This window comes from Carassius carassius, chromosome 1 (genome assembly GCF_963082965.1).
Source record: "Carassius carassius chromosome 1, fCarCar2.1, whole genome shotgun sequence".
In the NCBI taxonomy this organism is placed as follows: Eukaryota; Metazoa; Chordata; class Actinopteri; order Cypriniformes; family Cyprinidae; genus Carassius; species Carassius carassius.
In genome coordinates, this window is record NC_081755.1 from 18979654 (window position 1) to 19000376 (window position 20723).

Below are 20723 nucleotides of genomic sequence, written 5' to 3' on the forward strand. Positions count from 1 at the left end.
ATATGTATTAGAATCAGAAAGGGCCAGCAGAGAGTGTACTTCCCACGCCAGTTAAGGAAGTTCAGTCTGCCACAGGAGCTGCTCACAGTTCTGCTCGGCTATCAGGTTGCGGACAGACTGTTTACTGGTTAATTCGTGCCTCCCGGCCCAAACTCCAAGATCTTTACACCTTCAGAGTGAGAAAAAGGGCTGAGGAATTACTTTAGACCCCAGACACCCAGCCCACTCTCTCTTTCTACTGTGATGCAGTAGACATTTCAGTGCAAAATTGTATGATCCTGTTTGCAGTTAGATGCTGTGTAGGCAACATGCATAAAAAGGGTCCTGCATTTTCATTCAATCGGTCATTAACTGTGACTGTTTTAGGAACTAGTTGACATCCTGTTGTGTGTGTATAAGGAACAATGAGCCTTTGTTGAACAAAACACACATTTCCCCCTTGTTTTATTGAAACTGTATTTACTCCATGTGAATCACAGCATGAAAAATGAGATTTAAGCTTCAAGGCAGCTGATGCACCACAAGATGGCAATATTTGACAAATCCTGTAGGATTGCCAACATGCAATTTGAGCTGTGACAGCCACTTCATTTTTAATTGCTCCTTGGATTTTAGGACTGATAAAAAATTGATAATTTATTGAGATCTGGACACAATTTGACGACACTGGATTGGATTTATTTTTCATGATCTTAAAAAGCTTCTAATTAGCTATTTGGAAATGGTTAGACAAATATACAATATATGAATGCATTTATGTCGTTAATACTATTTAAATATTATTTATCTTAAATATATTAGTTTACTTTCAAAAGGTACACATTTACCTGTAAAGTGTGCATGGTGCCTCCTTAAAGGTGCATAGCTAAAATGTACACATTTTTACTTTTTGAAGAGACACCGCCCCAGTGACAGCTTTTTTACCCTTATTATTTTTTTCCTTGAGAGTGTAGGAATGGAGATTGAAGAAAAACACATTTCTTTATCGTATAATTCCCATACTACAATATTTGTTATTTCATTGGTTTGAAGTCTTTTAAATAGTGCTGTCAAACGATCGCATCCAAAATAATGGTTTTTGCTTATATAATATGTGTGTGTGTGTGTACAGTTTATTTATTATAAAGACACACATTCAGTATATATTTTGAAAATATGTATATGCATGTACATGTATATATCTATATTCATATAATTAATATTATATATAAATATATTTAATATATAATCGTAACATATTTTCTTAAATATATATGTGTTTATATTTATATACCTGATATATACACAGTATACACACACACACTCACACATACACACATATATATATATAGAGAGAGATAATGTAAACCAAAACTTTTATTTTGGAGGTGATTAATTATGATTATTTGTGTGACAGCACTACTTTTAAGTCTTTTCTAAACTACTTGAAGCCATAACATATATATTAATTGTATCAAGATAATTGCTGCCAGCCAGAAAGACTTTTAGGTGACATTCGTTTTCTTTTTCTTTTCTTTTTCCTTTACATGTTACAGCAAATCAAAAATGTGCAAAATACCCAAAAGAAATTATTACAAAAAAACAAAACAAAACAAAAATAAAAACACCAGTGCATCATATGAGTTTTTGACATAGTAAAAGTGCATGTGCACAGTGCTAAACATTTTGAAAAAATGGACACAGTGACTACAATACTTGGTGCAATGATTTGTAAACCAAAAGAATGTCTTATTACAGTCATATTATGGTAAAAAAAAGAAAGAAAAAACATTCATGCTACGGCATTACAACATTGCAAAGTCAGAACATTTTGACACATAAATTATTTAATATTGTAGAAGCTCTTAACACAGATCACACAACTGAACTTCAGGAACTCAAAACCACTGTCAAAACATTCACGAGATTCTTTGCACAAAAATGCAACAGTTCATTGTCCTTTGATCATTCTCCCCTTTGTCTGTAATCATTGACCCTTTTCCTTCATCACTGCAGAGGATGCTGATTTTGGAGTAGGATTAGGGGAAGTTTGCCATGTAACAAAAGCATCTTTGCTTGCCTTCAAAGAGCCTTCCACATCTTCACTTTGCTTCAACATTGGCATTGAGAAGCAACTCAACTCTTTCCGCTCTCGCTAATCATTTTCTCACCAGCTTTAGGAGACAGAACAGCTGTTGGTCTTGTTCATGGGTGGTCTTAGACTCATGTCCTTGGGAAAGGTCTCTCTGCGACGGCGTAAAGCCGGGCTGAGATGGCTGGGGAGGTTTGCTTGCTGGAGCAGCTCCTTGAACACCTCCATCACGTTTTCGTTTTCTTTAGCCGAGGCCTCCAGAAAACAGTTGTTCCAGTCCAGTTCCACCTTCACCAGAACATCATCCGCCGATACCCTTCGTTCTTGCAGTCGGTCTTTTTTGTTGCCCACCACCACGATGGGTGTGAACTTGTCCTCCTTGACCTCCAGGATTTCCTCACGCAGTCTCTTGACGGCTTCTAGGGATTCAGGGTCGTCCACGGAGTAGACCAGGGCAAATGCATCTCCATTCTGGATGGAGAGCTTCCGCATGGCTGGGAAGGAGTAGCTGCCGCTCGTGTCCATGATGTTAATGGTCACTTTGACTCCAGCCACCTCATACTCCTTGCTGTGGAGCTCCTCCACCGTGCGCCGATGTTTGGGGTCGAAGCTGTCTTGTAGGAAGCGTTTAATCAGTGCTGTTTTCCCCACACCTGCGGCTCCCATGAACACCAAGCGCACTTCTGTCTTTTCCTTCACTTCCAGAGACATGATCCCGATCCCAAAGCCAAGATCTGCAGCTTCCAGTAAAGGATTCAAACTCTCAGAGCGTATGAAATGCCAAACGGTAAGACGTTGCAGCTGCATCTGTGATTTGTGTGTCCTCATACCCTATTTATGGCCTTTCTCAATCGCGGGGATTCCACACCCCCTTCAGAGCTCAGCCAATCAGCTCGCAGCAGCATCTCCTGTTGTTAAAACCACTGGCCAATCGCAAGACACTATGCAGATGAGATACAAGCACTTGCTGTTGAAGGAGAGGTGATGTAGTGGAGAGCTGTCAGATGTGTTTTAGAACGAGATCTTGGATTCCCATTTTGCCAGTTTTTGTGTTTGCATGCGCATTGCAAAGTACTGTCCAGCAGTAGTTTATCAGATTTTCTGATACTATATGGCAAATACTTGATTGATATTGTATGTAAATTCATTGCAGCAGGTTTTGCCTGAAGTATCATAAATGGCAGCAGTCATTAAAACAATATGCTAATCTATACAGCATACTACAATCAGTGAGCTGCATTGTTCTGGCATCATGGTTGTTTTTCTTCACATTCTGGCTTTCAATATTCTTGTTTTGATGCACTAGAGTGTATCCTTCAAGGAGAAGGCAATCTTCTTGAAGTGTACATTCTTTGCCCATAGAGCATTTCAAATCTGTCATGTACAATATTCGGTTTAGGATGCATGCTATGTTTTAGAATAAAAACCACATTATGATACTGAGGCAGGTTTTATTTATTATATATATATTTTTTCCAGTTGCTTGGATTTAAAGCAAATGATATACGTTTTTCCTGAAAATGTTTAAAAATGCATTAGTGAATTTGCACACTGTACAGTTTCACAGTTAAAGCACAAATCAGTGAAACACAAATTTTGAAAAGACAGTAGCACTGCATCAATAGTTGGCATTAGAACTGATAAGAGCAGCATATAAGGTAATTTCACTGGTTTACTCTCCCCACCCCCAACACCGATGTGCTCGTCTGCCGGTTCTTTCATGTGTCTCGGCCTCAGATGCTGGAATACCACTGACAATCTTTTAATTAATGCTCAATTCAGAGCATGTGCTATCACATAATAAGCTCCATTGAGTTAAAATGGTCTATTTTCTCTATATTGTCCAATGTATTTCTCAAGCACGCTGCTGTTTCTCTCAGTTGTACTTATATTGGCTATAACGCTGATACAGATGAAAACACAGATTCTTTACTTTTAAATGATGATGGTTTATTTTTTTTTTTAGAAAACACAAAAGCAACAAAACAGATATTTTGTTATGAGGTTTCATTTTCTGTTCATGAAGCATATGTGCAGTGCGGCAATTCACAAATTTAAGTGATCTTGCATATGAAATGTGCATGCTTGCACATGATATGCATTTTAATGATGCTTTTACAGTAAACAGGCAAATATGTTTTGGAGTTTGGATCAATAATTCAAATGGGTCTCGGTCTAAATATATATGACTCAGAGATGTTGTGAATAATGAAACAGCAATTTACTCATTAGATGAGTAAGGAAGAGACCTACAAAAGGATAATATGCTGCACGGAGGGGTGTGTGTGTGTGTGTGTGTGTGTGTGTGTATGTGTATTTGTGTGCGTGTGTGTGTGTGTGTATTTGTGTGTGTGTGTGTGTGTGTGTGTGTGTGTGTGAAGCATGTAAAGCAAGCTGGCCAATCAGAGCTGGAGAAACCAATCTAGCATAAATATCTTGAAATACTGTAAATTAATCTCCTGAATGTCTAAAACCCATTGTTCACTATGTGAAATATTAAAATCTTCTTAAACATAATAAAGGCAAATTATCACGATTTAACAATGTTATGCATGCACAATTATTATGCTCCAAATTATAAAATCTTTATGCACAGATATTGCTACTAAAACATTGCAATACATGGAACTTTCTAATACACGGTGGATTGCTTAAACAGTTTAACAATTTAACAATTAAAAGTTTTTTTTTTATGTTCAAAAATAAAGTTTTCATAAAAAAAGAGTACCACATTGAAGCCTGCAAAATCATCATGAATATATCACAAACATTCAATATGTTGCCTATAGTTGGTTCAAATGTTACTTGCCTGGTTTCACAAGTATCAGGTTGTATTGTAATGTGAATTTTGGTAACACTTTATTTTAAGGTGTCCTTGTTACACATTACATATACTTACTATTATAATAACAATAATTAATGCAAAATTACATGCAAGTATAAGCCAACCCCTATCCTAACCCTAACCATATAATAAGGACATGAAGTTAATTAATATTAGTCCATACTTAAATGTATGATTACACTGTAACACCTTAAAATAAAGTGTAACCATATTTTCTTTAATCCATTTCATACATAAAAGAGTAAATGAAGCATGCCAGAAGACACAATGTACTTATTTTCTTTCAGCGTACAGGGTTAAATATGAGTAGTTTCATGTTTCAAAGGTTGTTTGTTGCCTGGATATGGTTCTCCAAAAGATCATATTCCTGTTCCACATCTTTTATTTTTACCATCAGCAATGCTGACTGTGGATGTTGCTGAAAGACCCGCTTCAGCTGAAATGACACATCTGACCCAGACAAATCGCTGTGATGTGTCACCCACTTGCATCTGCATTTTATTATCCTGTTGACAATCATAGAGCAGTTGCGAAAAGTGTTTTAGTGTGCAGAAGTAGCCAATTCAGCTCAAAGGCACACGCATTCTGAATGTTCAAATAGTGGGTTAAGAGCACAGCAGTGTCAGTCAGTTTTTTGAAGGGTCTTTAGAAAAAGTTCAATGACTTCACCAAGCAGTTCAAAAATGTGTCACATAAGCAACACTGATGTGAAGTTAAAAGTGCCATTATACACATAGTAGCTGCCAATTTCATTGCAATCTTGAGTATAGAGTAGTATTGCATTTCATATATCCAAAGTCTTTATTTTTTTAATAAAAATAAGCTGTTCAGCTGTACTGCTTCCCTCTTTTCAATGCTTCCCTCTTTCCCTTCTGTGGGTGGAGCTAAAGTGTCAAGAGCATGCAGAGCTTTTTAACAGGAATTCTGTCTTTTATGGTGTCATATACAGGGTCATACTCGAGAGAGAAAAACTTTCTGAAATTATGCTAACCCTGAAGCAGTGTATTTGGCATGTAAATACTCTGTCATGTGTCCATCTTGTTTTTTTTTTGAGATTTCAGTCATTTTTAGCATGAGAGGCCAACTCTTTATAAGTGTAAATAAGCAAAATACATATAATAGGATATTAACAATGAACAATATTTACTGTTTATTTTCATTTTTTACAATAGTGCTCTCATTATAACATTAAAACGTTATCAGTTAATGTTCTGCATTTCTGGTTTGAGCTCCGTGTGCTGAAAATGACCAGTAGAGTGACGCATTTGATAGCAAGTTTTTATTAAATGGGATTCAACTCATAATTTTATATAGAATATTCCTGTTATTTATACAACATAACGCTAATATTAAGATTTATAGGCTATTTGCAAAAAGGGGCCGAATGCACATGAACATATCTGCGGGGCACTGAATGCAAACTTTTTTTTGTGGACGCGTTCTTCACGAAACAATGTGCAGAAACACTGCAGCTAAACTCTAAAAATTCACAGCATTTTAGTATAATGGTCTTCTCATTATAATAGTATGTATATAACAGTCTCAGTCATAATTATTAATATTCTGCATTGTAGTTTGTCCTACTCGCGCTGAGTTCTGAAGAGATATCACTGTAGTGTTAAAATGAACCGTTGACTTGACGTGAATAATATATCCACGATATACATACACCGGCTGAGATTTTTTTTAAATCACTTGTACCCACCTGTTCGAAAAAATCCAGTCTCTGTCTGTGTCAGTTTGAGTCTTGGTAAAGTTTTAAATCCCTGTCGTCAATAATCCATCGGTCACGGATTATGGAAGGTGAAACATAAATCTATAGGGGCGGTTGGATTTATTCACTGTAAAATATTAATTTGAAGCTTCTTTCTTTTCAGATTCTTATAGCTTTATCATAATAGGCTGTATATTAACTGAATAAAAACTGAATTTCTATGTGAAATCAGACATTTGAGCTCCCCCATATAGTCAAAATGGCATAATCAATAACACCCTGCGAATATTCGACTGTTAGATTGGTAGTCGAATCAGGCTCCTCGAATCAAAGCATCAATTTGTCGACTATTTGGGGTCACCCCCAATATACATATATATATACACACACACACACACACACACACACACACACACACACACACACACACACACACACACACACACACACACACACACACACACACACACACACACACACACACACACACACACACACACACACACACACACACGAACACATTATTACTAACTATTAATAAGCAGCAAGTAATGAGCTTATTGAGGCAAAATCATAGTTAATGATTTGTTAATAGTGAGGATTGAACCTTAAAATAAAGTGTGGCCAAACGTTCTAATTCATGCAAGCAATATATTAAAACAAGTTATCAGCATGTTCAGCCAGACCTTGCAGCAATGCGCTAGAACATAATAACATTTTAATAACATCTTCAAGCTTTTCAATCTTTTCAAAAGGCTTTGACAAGCCAACGTCAAAGTTTGTTTTACAAACCTCTCTCATCTTTTTAAAAATGTATTTCTGTAAATAATGGGAATTGACCTAGACTTTGCAGTCTTGTTTGTGGGTTTTGTTTCCTCAAACACATAACTATATACTACTATTAGAAAAAGGGTTCAAAGCTGTCACTGAAGCAAGAACCCTGAGGCATTAAAAAGATACATATTTAACCTTATAAGTACATATTAATCCCTGAAGTGTACATATTAGTTCATTTTGTAAGGGTCCCATGACAGTTTTCTATTTACTTTGTGTGAGTATACTATATTGTATGAGACTGGACCTAACTTTACTAATAGGTGGCAGGCTCTTGAGGGACTCGGAAGTCCCTGAACTCTAAAACAATGCCCTCAGGACTGCACATATCAGCAAACCATGCAACTGTGGGTGCAGAGAATTGACTGACAATTATTTGTTGTAATGAGAACACTGTGTGCATCATCGTTCTCACTGTGATGAAGCAGTTCATCATCTGCCTCATAGGCAGAAACACTCAAAGATGAGAGGCTCGTTTTCTGGGTCCATTGGGCTGCTCCGCCAGCCAGGCACTGACCCATATGACTCATCCAAAATGTTAATGTGAGAACTCTTTTATTTGCACACGAGAACTTCCTTACCAATGACCTAGTTTCAGAAGCTCCGAAGGCATGCGGTCTAATTGGATTTGTATCATTCAGGAGTTTTTGGTCTGAAACCACAAATGATAAGAAGGCTACAGTGTTATGTGGACTTGAAAGACCTTCTATTGACGTCTCTGAGCCTGAAATAGAAAAGTAGAGGAAAGAGAGACTTTGCCGACTCATTCTTTATGCAGGAGTAATAGGACTGCACTCAGACTTTTTTTTCACTTTTACTCTGGGCTCCTTTTGTTGTTTTCCTCGGGACATCTAAAATTCATTGTGAAGTATATCTTTCAAAGTGTTTCCCTTTGAAAAAATTAAAGTAGAAATGAGTCTATATCTGGGTCGCTATTTCTCAGGAAACATTTGCTTCCAAACAACTTACTGATATAATTTACTTTCAAACTTTTGGATAGATTTTCATGTATTTAATAGGGAATGCAGAATGAAGTTTTAAATGAAATGTTTAAATGTTATCATTAGCTAGTTTGCATATCATCACCTATATATAATTAATGGGTTCAATGATCTCAATTTCTCTGTAGTTTTCTTTCTGTTTAACACAATTATGCTGTAACATGTCCCTTTTAAATATAATTTTTGATTTATAAAACCACATTTTAAGGATAGGCTTAATCATGTTTAATGCATTGTTTATTTTTATTTTTCTTTGTATGTGTATTTTTTTTAATGGTTTATCAGTATATTCTTCACAGTAAGTACAGTTCAGCAACATTATGGAAAAGCCGTACTGAAAACAAGCATAACCCAGGAGGCCAAGAGAGTTGCTTGTTTAAGTTGGATTGTGCTAAAAAAAATTGGCCATTTTTAATGTACTGTGCTCTGAAAAAGAGGGATTCTAAACAATAAGCAAGCCTCAAAATGGCTTCAATGACAAAAAAAAACAAAAAAAAAAACAAGAAAAGACAATTAAGATACGCTTAAACCACTAATGTCTTTATAGTTAAATATTTATACAGGTGTGACTAAGGTTCCTTGCAGTCAAAAAGATTGAGAAACTCTATTCTAAGCCATTTCAGTGCATATTTTCAAAAGGCTGAAACATATTTAGGTGTATTTTATTTTGTATTGTTTTGCCATTTCCCAAATGCTCAGAGACATAAGAGGCTTGACAATTCATAAAGCATAAACTTAAGAAAGACCTCTGGAACACTGACCTGGTTTACCTTCATGTTCTGTTCATTACCATAAATATGTACTGTAAAAATAATTTCAGTGGTAATTGAGGTGCCATCAATAGGGTGCGTTTTATTATTTAAATCAGAACATTCCTTGCTTCTTGTTTCATCTCCTATATAAGGAAATGAGGGTGAATGAAGTCCAATCTTGATTGCTAAAAAAATTAATTTGTTTATCTAAAGCCTTATATTGTAAAATGTATTAGCTGGAATAACTGTGTCATGGAGAGGTCAAGTCATACTATTCAAGAGTTGATGGTAACCTTTCGGTTAGGGTCATTTTAGCCTCAAGGGCCGAGGATGTCATATCAAATATTTCTTATTTCATCAAATGACATGAACAGGTTTTGACATCCAAGAACCATTTATTAGAAAAAATACTCCTGGCATGTTTCACTGCTATACGATCCTTTATACTGACTATATAAACCATATGTCCTCTGGAGTTTAGTATGGAAATATCATCAGATGCATAACCTTCCTTCTCTGACAGGTTTATATAAGAAAATTATTTGGAAATTTCACTTTTTTACTTTTCTGTATGTGGGTGAATCTCATAAACACACTTGAGAACAATTTATATTTTGCTTCTAGAAAATCAAGCCTATATTTAGCAAACATTCTTTGCTTTGTGACATTGTTTTTCATTGGATTTAAGAGTGAAATGTGTTGAATGTGTGTGTGTGTGTGTGTATGTGTCTGAGAGAGAGAGAGAGAGAGAGAGAGAGAGAGAGAGAGAGAGAGTACTGCATTTGATTTTAGTAATGTGTAATTGGTATAGCTGAACATGCAGAATGGTTTTATAAAATGACAGAAAACCTGAAGATGTGTATAGTGAAACATTCTTGGGAGTACTTAGGTATGATTCATATTCATTTATATGAATCACCACATTGACAGTTATGTAAGATTCTGACTTGAATTTCATGTCTATGGTTAAAATTGTACTGTTTTTCTACCCAGTTGTCCTTCAGATTGTATATTAAGACTCACACCACAGGGCATTGGCATTGTCAAATGAGACTGAGCTGTGTGACAAGCTCTTAAGGGCCCTTTGCACTGCATGGGCAAAATTTTTTGTTATTGATCTGTTTCTGATTCCATGCAAGCCTTAAAAATGCATTGTGTGCAATACAATGAACAACACATACACTTTGCTTCAGAATTATAAGACTGAACTAAAAAACCTGGATTAAACTGTTAGGCAATATCAATAAATGATACAGAGATACCTTCTAAAATTAGTTATAAACATTATATACAGCATATATAAGAATTTTGGTCCTGCCTTGTAAATGTTAAATGACACCCTCACTGTTATGGCAACAGATGGTGATCAAGTCAGATTACTCCAGGGTTTATTGGAGTTGAAAATCATACCAGATTGCTCAAACATTTCATCATGACCCGACAACCATGACTGAACATGTTCAGTCTGTAAAAACAAACACCAACAAATGGCAACAGAGTTAGCACACTGATCTTACCGAACCAAACAACCGCTGCTGTTTGTTGGTGTACTTGAATAAGCCTTCAGAAGACAAGGTCTGCCATTTGCAGGGTATAAAGTGTGCTTGGTCACATTTAGTCTATTCACAGACCTCGCTAGAAACCTTTCGAAATCTTCTAATCTCAGCATATCTAAATGTTTGTTCTGGTATCAGGGTCTTGTCTGTAGCGTAACAGATAAATTCGCAATTGCTGTTGCATCCTTGTAGTGTTTCTTGGAACTATAGCTCTTGAGCTGTGGCTAGAAGCATAGTTTCTTGTTAGAAATATTAGCTATATGGGCTTAAATAAATATCAGCACAATAAAAGCAAGGTAACATGCAGTGCAATCTATATATTCCATTCTGTCTAAATATAAATGCATTTAAATCTATGTATTTTTGCGCATCTTCTAGTCAAGTCAAGTCACCTTTATTTATATAGTGCTTTAAACAAAAAAGATTGTGTCAAAGCAACTGAAAAACATTAATTTGGAAAACAGTGTGTCAATAATGCAAATGACAGTTAAGGGCAGTTCATCACTGAATTCAGTGATGTCATCATCTCAGTTCTCTAAAAGCGCCGTTTTTGAGAAGTGCGGATGTAGCTACATAAACCCTTACAGGGAACCCCGGAGTATGACGTAAGAGGTAACCTGCGATGAAACAAACATCAAATAAAGCAAAATGACAAGGAACAAAAAATACTAAATTAGTCATCAGGTGCCATGTTCAATATAGCAGCATCTTAGAGATGTCTAATCGGTTAAATAGCATTTATTCCCCCACCACATGTGTGTGACTTCATTAACAATGGCCTTATGCTGTTGAACTAATGTAGTTTAAACGACGGAGATGCGACCGTGTTCGGGAAACAGTAGTGACTGGCTAGTTCGTTTCAACAACAATGCATCGTACTATGGTGGTTAATCAGCGAGTTAGGTAATTGTACAGGAAATGCGCCCCTGGTTGTGTCCTTATCCTGCCTTGCCTTGCCTTGTTATGCCAGCCTGTTTGTCCCCCACGGGGTAGTTTTTGTTGTTGTTTTATTTTATTAATAAAAGCCCAATACTCTGCACTACTGCGTCCTCACCTCATCCCCTTCATCCCTGACAGCATCAGTAAGAACTCTGTCCTTTGTTCATTTTATTTTGTTGCGGATTTATTTACAACAACAAGAATTCGACACAGGATTTTCAGAACGACTTTTTATTACATGATCACTCTTGCTTTGTCCGTTATTACAGATGATTTGATATGTACTGAGTATTTATGCATTTTTAACCTAAATGACGGCACGCATCTATCTGTGAGGGACGTTGACTCAAACATACAAACTGTTAGCCATCATAGCAGTGGGCTTTTACTTCCGAGTCTGCAATCTGTCATGACTATTCAAACAGAGCGTTCTGATGAGGGAGGTTAAAAACAGGACAGAAAAATGCTTATTACTTCTAAATTGTGATGTTTTGACATGAAAATCTCAAATCTTCGCGTTGTGTTGCTGATAAAGCCTGCCAGGCTTTTTTCTGCAATAACAACCAGCTGGATGTACATTTTCCATACATGTCATACTAACGATAAACTATGCTTCTAACCACAGGTTGAGAGCTGTACATCCATCCATATTTTTATGATATTGTTTGCAAATGTTAATTTCAACTGTGGATTCAGGAAACACCAGATTGTTGAACAACAACTGTTGGCAAGTGATGCTTTTGGGAAACACACTCCTGATATTGATGTAATATTAAAGTAAATGTTAAATTCACACACTCACTGTCACTTGATATTCTGTGAGAGTCTCGCTTCATGAATCAAACACGAGTTTGAAAGTACCAGGTTCTCTGAAATGGTAGTTTTGTTGGGAGGATTGAATCGGCCTTTGTGGATCATCACAAACCTGGTCTCGTCAGCTTGGCTCTAATCATGAAAGGCTTAGAGACAGCAGGGCTGCTATTAGAAGTGCAGCTATGGCGAGGTTTGAGTACATAGCCTGTAGGATGTATTGATAGCTGAATGCTACGGGAATAGCAACCAACCCTGTGGATGGATTTGACTCGAAACTCAAACGAGTAAACAAGACTGCACTGTAAATATGCCAGTGTTATCTCCTTCTCATGAATAATCATGAGATGCTATCACACTCCCTTTGGCTGCAGAGATATCTGCTTCAGTGTAGGCTTTGAATCTTGAAGTTCACAGGCTGTCCTTCACTGCTAGCTCTCTCCATGTTGTTTATCCTGGATAGTTTAGAGCAAACTTTGCCTCTGGAGGTCAAACAGCAATGTATGTCTCAAATCTGGTGGTCTGTGTTGAATAATCCAGTGAATATAACTGTGTGTATAATAGAATATCATATAAAGAATTGCAGCTTTAGAAGATTGGCAAGTCACCTGTTCCAGGGTTTCATTTGAATATGCTTTCTCAGCTGTACATAACACTTTTCAACGACTCATAGTGGGTCTTTTTTAGGATATAAAGTATATGCTGCAAGTACATACGTCATATTTTTGTAATACATTTATTGCATTTATTCATTAAGTATATTCAATGGAAGTGTACATTTCCAGTAAACAAACTATTGCAAACCACACATTCAATTAATGCTCATTCATATAAATGCTCTTGTTTGAAATCAACACAAAACACATATTTAACTGTTATTGAATGAGAAAAAATGTAGGACATGGCTTGACTTTTTTTATTTATTATGTGGGATTGATTGGCCATTCATACTAAAAAAAAGTCAGTTAGAGAGGTGCTAAAATAACATTTTGATGAATGATTGCAACTTATTAATTAGTTTTTTTTAGAAAAGCCTCCACTGATGAATCACATACAGTAAGATCAGGAACGAATATTGAAAGCAGTGTGGATTTTGATTTCATGTTGACTCTTAGTGGAATTTTATATTTTATTTTTTAAAGCAGATCTTCATTACCTACTCTGCACATTTAATGTGGTACTTAAAGTACTGCAGTGGCTTAGATTACCTCTTACTAAAAAGGACATATGGGTTTGACAGGAAGAGCATTATGCAACTATGGTGTACCAATTATGCTCTGTGTTTTCTTTGATTTGGGTTAGAGGTGAGTGCAATGATCCAGTTCAAGTGAACTGCCATATTTGGCCCCTATCTGTCTTAATGGCTTTGTTTAGTTCCTTCTCTATGGTGACCCATGAGGACACATCAAGAAATAAGGCAAATGTAAGTAACAACACAACACTACACACATGCAATGAAATCAAAGTGTCATTCTGAGGAAGAAATCAGGACATTTTTATTTATTTATATATTTTACAATGATGTTTTGTATCATTTCATTACAGGATGTGCTAGAAATCATTTCCCCTCCTCACACTCACACTATCAGGGCAGTGACTGCCACAGACACTAGAGGTTTACCAATTTATTATTTTAATTTTGTATAACCCATTAAACTGGGAGATTTGAAGGACATTGCTTTTGCAGTGCACATGATAAGTCAAATTTATCAAATTATATCACCATGTTAACTTGCATTCTGACTAACTATAACAGCTTTCCAACAAAAAGAGCTGGATATCATTTATATAACATTGTGCACAATTGCAATATAGATTGACTCACATTATACAGTACAGACAATTAGTCATTTGTATTGCTTTTAGTTATAATATCTGTATTAATATATAATATAATATAATATCTGTATAATATCTATAATATTTGTTCCTGTAGCTCAATTGTTAGAGCATTGCGTTAGCAAGCGCAAGGTTGTGGGTTCGATTCCCAGGGAACACATGATAGGTAAAAATTGTTAGCCTGAAGTCACTTTGAAGCGTCTGCTAAATGCATAAATAATAAATAAATAAATAATAATATCTAGGTATTATTTAAGTCCTTATACATTATCAAATGAAAAGTATTTTTAATGTTTGCATTTATGTGCATTAAATGAAACATCCAAAATTAACCCTGTCTCATTTCTTAAAGATTTTCCCTACATGTTTCAACCACCTGACTCAATAGACTCAATTTGAAGTAGTAAAAAATATTGTTGTGCCTTTGGATGTCAGAATCGGAATAAAAATAATTAAATAATAATGCATACAAACAGAAAACATTTAAAAAAATTTTTTTATTTTTTTTATCGCATTTCAAATGAACAGGTTTCATGAACTCTATATTATTGTTGTAAATAAAACATTTGGCTGTTGGCTACCTATTTAGCCAATAATTAGATAAAAGGTTAACAGTCAGTGTCCGATAGTGACTTTGTTGAAAAATACATAAAACTATAGGTCAGAAAAATGTTCTAAGTACTGAACACAAATATACACACACCACGAGAAACTCACCTGCATACAATGGGGTTTAATGGAATCATAACAAACCCTGCACTTGTAGGGCGAAATGTGTACGATTTGCGTCACTGTCAACACAGCGTAGTCAACCATACTGACAGTGTGTTTGGGTTTAGGCGGCCATGTGGTTATGATGTGTTTGCTGGTTTAATGTGCCATATTAATGGGCTACAATGCCATCAATAACGTTAACCACTAAACCCAGAGGGTCACACGACTATGTTTAAAATCCGCATGGAAGCACTAAATGAACATAGGAAGGTTGAGATTGGCCTTGTCGGTTGAAGTGTGTCAGCACAGATGTGTGTCGATCAATATGGGAGGGAAAAGTAAACCTGTTCACCCGACAGACAATGATTGCTGCCTTGTCTTGACAGAATGAAGAGGAAATATGTGAAGCAAACAAAGACAAAGCTTTTTCATGATAAATTAAGATTTAATAACATAGTGCCAAGATCTAGATGTCGTATCTATTTCAGGGCAGCCAGAAAAATGTATACTCATTGAATGTTTGATCAAAAAGCAAAACACGGAATTGCTCTGAAACAAAAGAATGTCATTCTAGGACAACAACAGTATAGAGTCATCTTTTTAACCCTCTGTTGCAGGGCGATTATCACCAAAGTAATATATATATATATATATATATATATATATATATATATATATATATATATATATATATATATATATATAAGATTATCTATTATTGATTGATTAGTGTCACACATTGAGAAGAATTACTCAGAAATTGCCTGTAAATTTCACAATTATTTACAAAGAATGACACTTTGAAGTTTACTGAAATATTTTACATCAATATTTTTTTTTATTATTTCCCTTATAAGCAAATACTCTAGTTTATTATTATTGGTATTATTATAGTGCATTTAATGAAATATTGTTGGCATATGTATATATATATATATATATAACAGAATGAATGAATAAATACAGAGTTCTGGCATGGAACTCTAGATGGTGCAGTCCGATATGTCTAACTTAATCTGTTTTTCAAATGTACATAGCAGATTTAAAATAAAACATTCAAGTCTCCCAGTCATTGACTTTTACTAAAATGATGTAATTAACAATTAAATGTTGTTAAATATTACCGTATTTTCCGTTTTTTTAAGTCACACTTTTTTCATAGTTTGGCTGGTCCTGCGACTTATAGTCAGGTGCGACTTATTTATTAAAATTAATTTGACATGAACCAAGAGAAATGAACTAAGAGACATGAACCAAGAGAAAACATTACCGTCTACAGCCGCGAGAGGGCGCTCTATACTGCTCAGTGCTCCTGTAGTCTACACTGAAGACGTAGAGCGCCCTCTCGCGGCTGTAGACGGTAATGTTTTCTCTTGGTTCATGTCTCTTAGTCATTCTAGTCATTCTTAGTCATTCTTCACTTACACTCAGCTGCGACTTATAGTCCGAAAAATATGGTACTTAGATAAAATACCTATACTTAGATTTATACCTATAAGCGCCAGTGCGTCAAATTTACTCACTATTGAATGCATGTATTTTCGCGCTGTCATTTACTTGCCGCTTATGTTTTAACATTGTAAATTTATAGGCAACGTCTTTCACTCACTGATTTAGTGGTTATCAGTTTCATAAATTAAGTAAAAATGACTAAAATTGATGGAAGGTAGGTATTAGAAACACTAAATGCCATGAGTGATGGAGAGTCTAATGGTAAGTTGCGTCCTGGTTCAGCTTAGCATCTGACAGTGATCCAGATATCATATTTACTATCATATCATATTTTCTATCATACTAAAACATCACACATTTTAGCTTAAAGGGTTAGTTCACCCAAATATTAAAATTATGTCATTAATTGTTCGTTCGTTATCTGGCTCGGCTCGGTGTTCATCTTCAGTTCTCTCTTCACAGCAGTTCAGTCAGTGTACTGTTTGAGTGCATGCATTACTCCGGGATATTGGTTGGTTTGAACTCAGAGGGAGTGTCAGCCACATTAAAAAAGTTAACAGCTCAAGTCATTTGTGGATTAATGCGAACTGGAGATGCGAACCATTTCAAACGATTCAGTTCGATTTGATGAACTGGTTCAAGAAGATCCAGTTACATCGAATGATTCGTTCGCGAACTGGATATCACTACACTGCAGTGAATGCGCTCACAACAGACCCGGAAGAGAAGACAATGCTGAATAAAGTCATAGTTTTTGATATTTTTGGACAAAAATTTATTTTCGATGCTTCAAAAAATTCTAACTGACCCTCTGATGTCACCTGGACTACTTTGATGATGTTTTTCTTACCTTTCTGGACATGGACAGTATACCGTACACACAGTTTCAATGGAGGGACTGAGAGCTCTCGGACTAAATCTAAAATATCTTAAACTGTGTTCTGAAGATGAACGGAGGTCTGGAACAACATGAGGGTGAGTTATTGATGACATAATTTTAATATACCCTTTAACATTACTCTAATTGGTCAAACTTTGGTTTAATTATTTAATTTTTGTCTTGCCATATGGTTTATTGTTCGCACTGTGCTGATATTCTAGTCTGGCCATTTGCTGAAGAAATAAATAAATAAAAATCTGATCTGATGTAATGAATAAAACTTTGTTTTTGATTACCCAAGTTTATTGGTGTTGTTCTCTTAAATTATATAAGTAAACAAATAAATACATATTTAGCTTAGGCTACTGACCATTATGGATTTGTGTAGCCTGCATTAAAAAGTATTGAACATAAAACAACAGGATAAAAATATAGTTGATGACTAGACATAATCATTTCATGACTCTAGACACTTCTTTGTGAAGACAGTGGCATAATAAAGTGAAATAATATGTTCTATAGCCATATAAATACAGGTGAAATGTAAGTGGGTCAAATTTACCCACTGACGGTTTTACATGTAAGTATACAGCAACCTCTGGCAGTTTGAGTGTTAAGAAACCCTCAACCTGCCCCAGCTCCACCTGCATAGGTCTGCTACTAGGTGATTCATGTATGCCATATGTGATAATTTCATGAATGTTATATTTTCTGCAGCAATATTTCTTTCATGCTCACAGCAGCATGTAATGTAAGTATTGGCAGTAGCAATTCTCTGTACTTACTTTCCCCAGCCGCAGAGTACCAGATCTATTCTGCCAAAGACCGAATATTTTAACATTTTCATTTACATTACCATGCCAATCCTTCAGAGAGTTGTCATGTCAGATATAACGTTTATTTGTTCTGACTATAAAATTATAAATTGTGTCAGTTTATAAAATTCAAGATTCAGCATTCAGAATGTAAGATTCCAAACTGTCTTGAATTTTAATTGTAACTGTATAGTCTGAATTTATTGCTTTCATTGAAGCACAACATTCTCTATGGCTCATTCCTAAAACATGCTGGAGGACATGGATATGAATGTCCATAAATGTGCAAATAAACCAGGCAGATGTAAAAAGCGCAAAGATTTCAAATAATTTGTATGTGAGTGCTCGTGTCCCTGAACAGAATGATCAAGTGATATCCATCACAAAGAGTTACCTCAGCCCCCACAATGCCTTGCTTGGGTAATTGTTGTATTGCAGTATTGTAGTGATGCTAGACACTTCAATAAATGGAAGGAAAGGGGACCAACCTGGATCAGAAAGGTCTGCAGAGACAGGCATTTTTAATAGCACAATTTTTTGACTGATTTTCAGGTCAACAGGACATGAGTTTGCTACATTATTGCCCAGGAACAATTTGATATTTTTGCTGCTGTAGTTGCTTGGATGGAAAAATCATTCTGCAAATATTTATATTAACTATTACTTGAATTTACGACAAGTTATGTTTTGTCTTTTATGTTACTTACTGTGAGATTTTAAACTGAGCTTTTTAAACATATAGCATTATTTGATATATTTGATGCATATTTATTTTTAAATGCAAATTTTTCATCATAATGTAGGCACATTTGCATTTCCCCATTCGTATTTAATTGGGACTTATATCAAATTCTATACCACATTTTTGCTTTTACTGAAATTGGAAGATGCTCTTATGTTTTTTTTTTATGATTATCTCCTTTCAAATTTGAAATTTTATTACTTCAAATAATAATTCCTTAATTTTCATGTATGTATGGCTCCATCGATGCATTTAAAAGTGTATGCACTGCTCCGAAAGCATCATAAGCCAAACACTGTCAGGAAATCCACTGAGTCTCATGAGATGTGCTGAGAAGAGCTTCGGTACAGATTCTGCTATGAATACAAATGACTTTTCAAATACATACAGCAAGAATACAGGCCACTTCAGTAGGCGAGTGTAATTGTACAGGGTCATGAGTGAATACATTTGCAATTTAGAAGAACAGAGAAAATCACTCTTGAGTGTAAGCTGACAATTGAAATGAATGCAGATCGAAGCATTTAAAAAGAGCATTATATTCCAGTAGTCCAAGCTAGATTCATGCTCTTCATGAAAGGTAAGAGGTTTGATAGGGTAGAAATCCTTATAACAATGTGTAACGCATTCGAAACGAACACTGCTCCCTGTACTGAGTGCTTGTTATGCAATGTATATATATATATATATATATATATATATATATATATATATATATATATATATATGTATATATATATATATATATATATATATATTTTTTTTTTTTTTACTTGTGAATAGTATTAAATTAAAATATATACCAAGACAAGTGCATTACACAAGGAGTACACATCCATTTTTGTAGTCTCCATTGATTAGACAGGACCCATACATGGGCTTTTGTTTTATTTCCCAAGCCCTAGCACTTTTATTCTCATGAGTGTTCAATCAGGGCATCTTGCATTGTTAGCACCAAACGTGCTGTGAATCATACAGAGCTCATCCACTGAACATCTCACAACACTTTTCATCGTGGCTCGCACAGAGAGAGAGGATGGACATGTGGAACAAACAGGTGTTATCTCACAGAATAATTATAGATGCAAACAGTGCATTTAATGATGGGATCGTGAGGACAGACAGTCAAAGATAGTTCACCACCATCCTTAATGGGCTTTTGCATTGCCAGTGGTGTTGACTTTTACCACCTTATGCAATTGAGTAAACAGAGTATAATAGCCTTTCTATTTACACATGATCGATTTCAACATGAATACAGGCAATATAACCCCTTAAAATCTACAGTGTTCTACATATCACCCAGACATATATATAAATGAGTAGCAAATCATCATATCAGAATAATTTTTGATGGATTATGTGAAACTTAAGACTGGAGTGATGATGCTGAAACTTCAGCTTTGACATCACAGAAATAAATTAAATGTTAAAATATGTTACTGTAGAAAATGGCTGTTTTAAATTATATAATATTTCTAATATAAAGGACTGCTTTAGAATCATTTAAAACAATGACTGAACAATAATGTCGGGTCTCGGGGCTAATCACCTGTCTTTTTGGTGTGGGTGTGTGTGTGTTGGGATGGTTTGACAGCTCACCACGTCTGCCTGTTTGTTTTCCCCGCCTCCCTTGTTTCCCCGTTGTTAACCTTAATTGCTCGCCACCTGTTCTCTATGTCCTTCTAATTTTTTCCCCTTTATTATTCCCTGTGTTTCTCTGTCTATTGTCAGACTGTTGTTATTCATACCAATAGCT

The 20723-nt window shown here is 35.5% G+C and overlaps 2 protein-coding genes across 4 annotated transcripts in view; both read right to left on the reverse strand.

Annotated features, from left to right (window-relative positions):
* Positions 1 to 20723, reverse strand: part of LOC132140709 (NACHT, LRR and PYD domains-containing protein 12-like) — a 538723-nt gene that overhangs the window by 121308 nt on the left and 396692 nt on the right. The window lies entirely within an intron of this gene.
* rasd4 (rasd family member 4) lies at positions 1339 to 2900 on the reverse strand. Its single transcript, XM_059515959.1, has one exon. It carries the CDS (start codon positions 2897 to 2899, stop codon positions 2156 to 2158), a length of 744 nt encoding a protein of 247 aa, XP_059371942.1. The 5' UTR covers position 2900; the 3' UTR covers positions 1339 to 2155.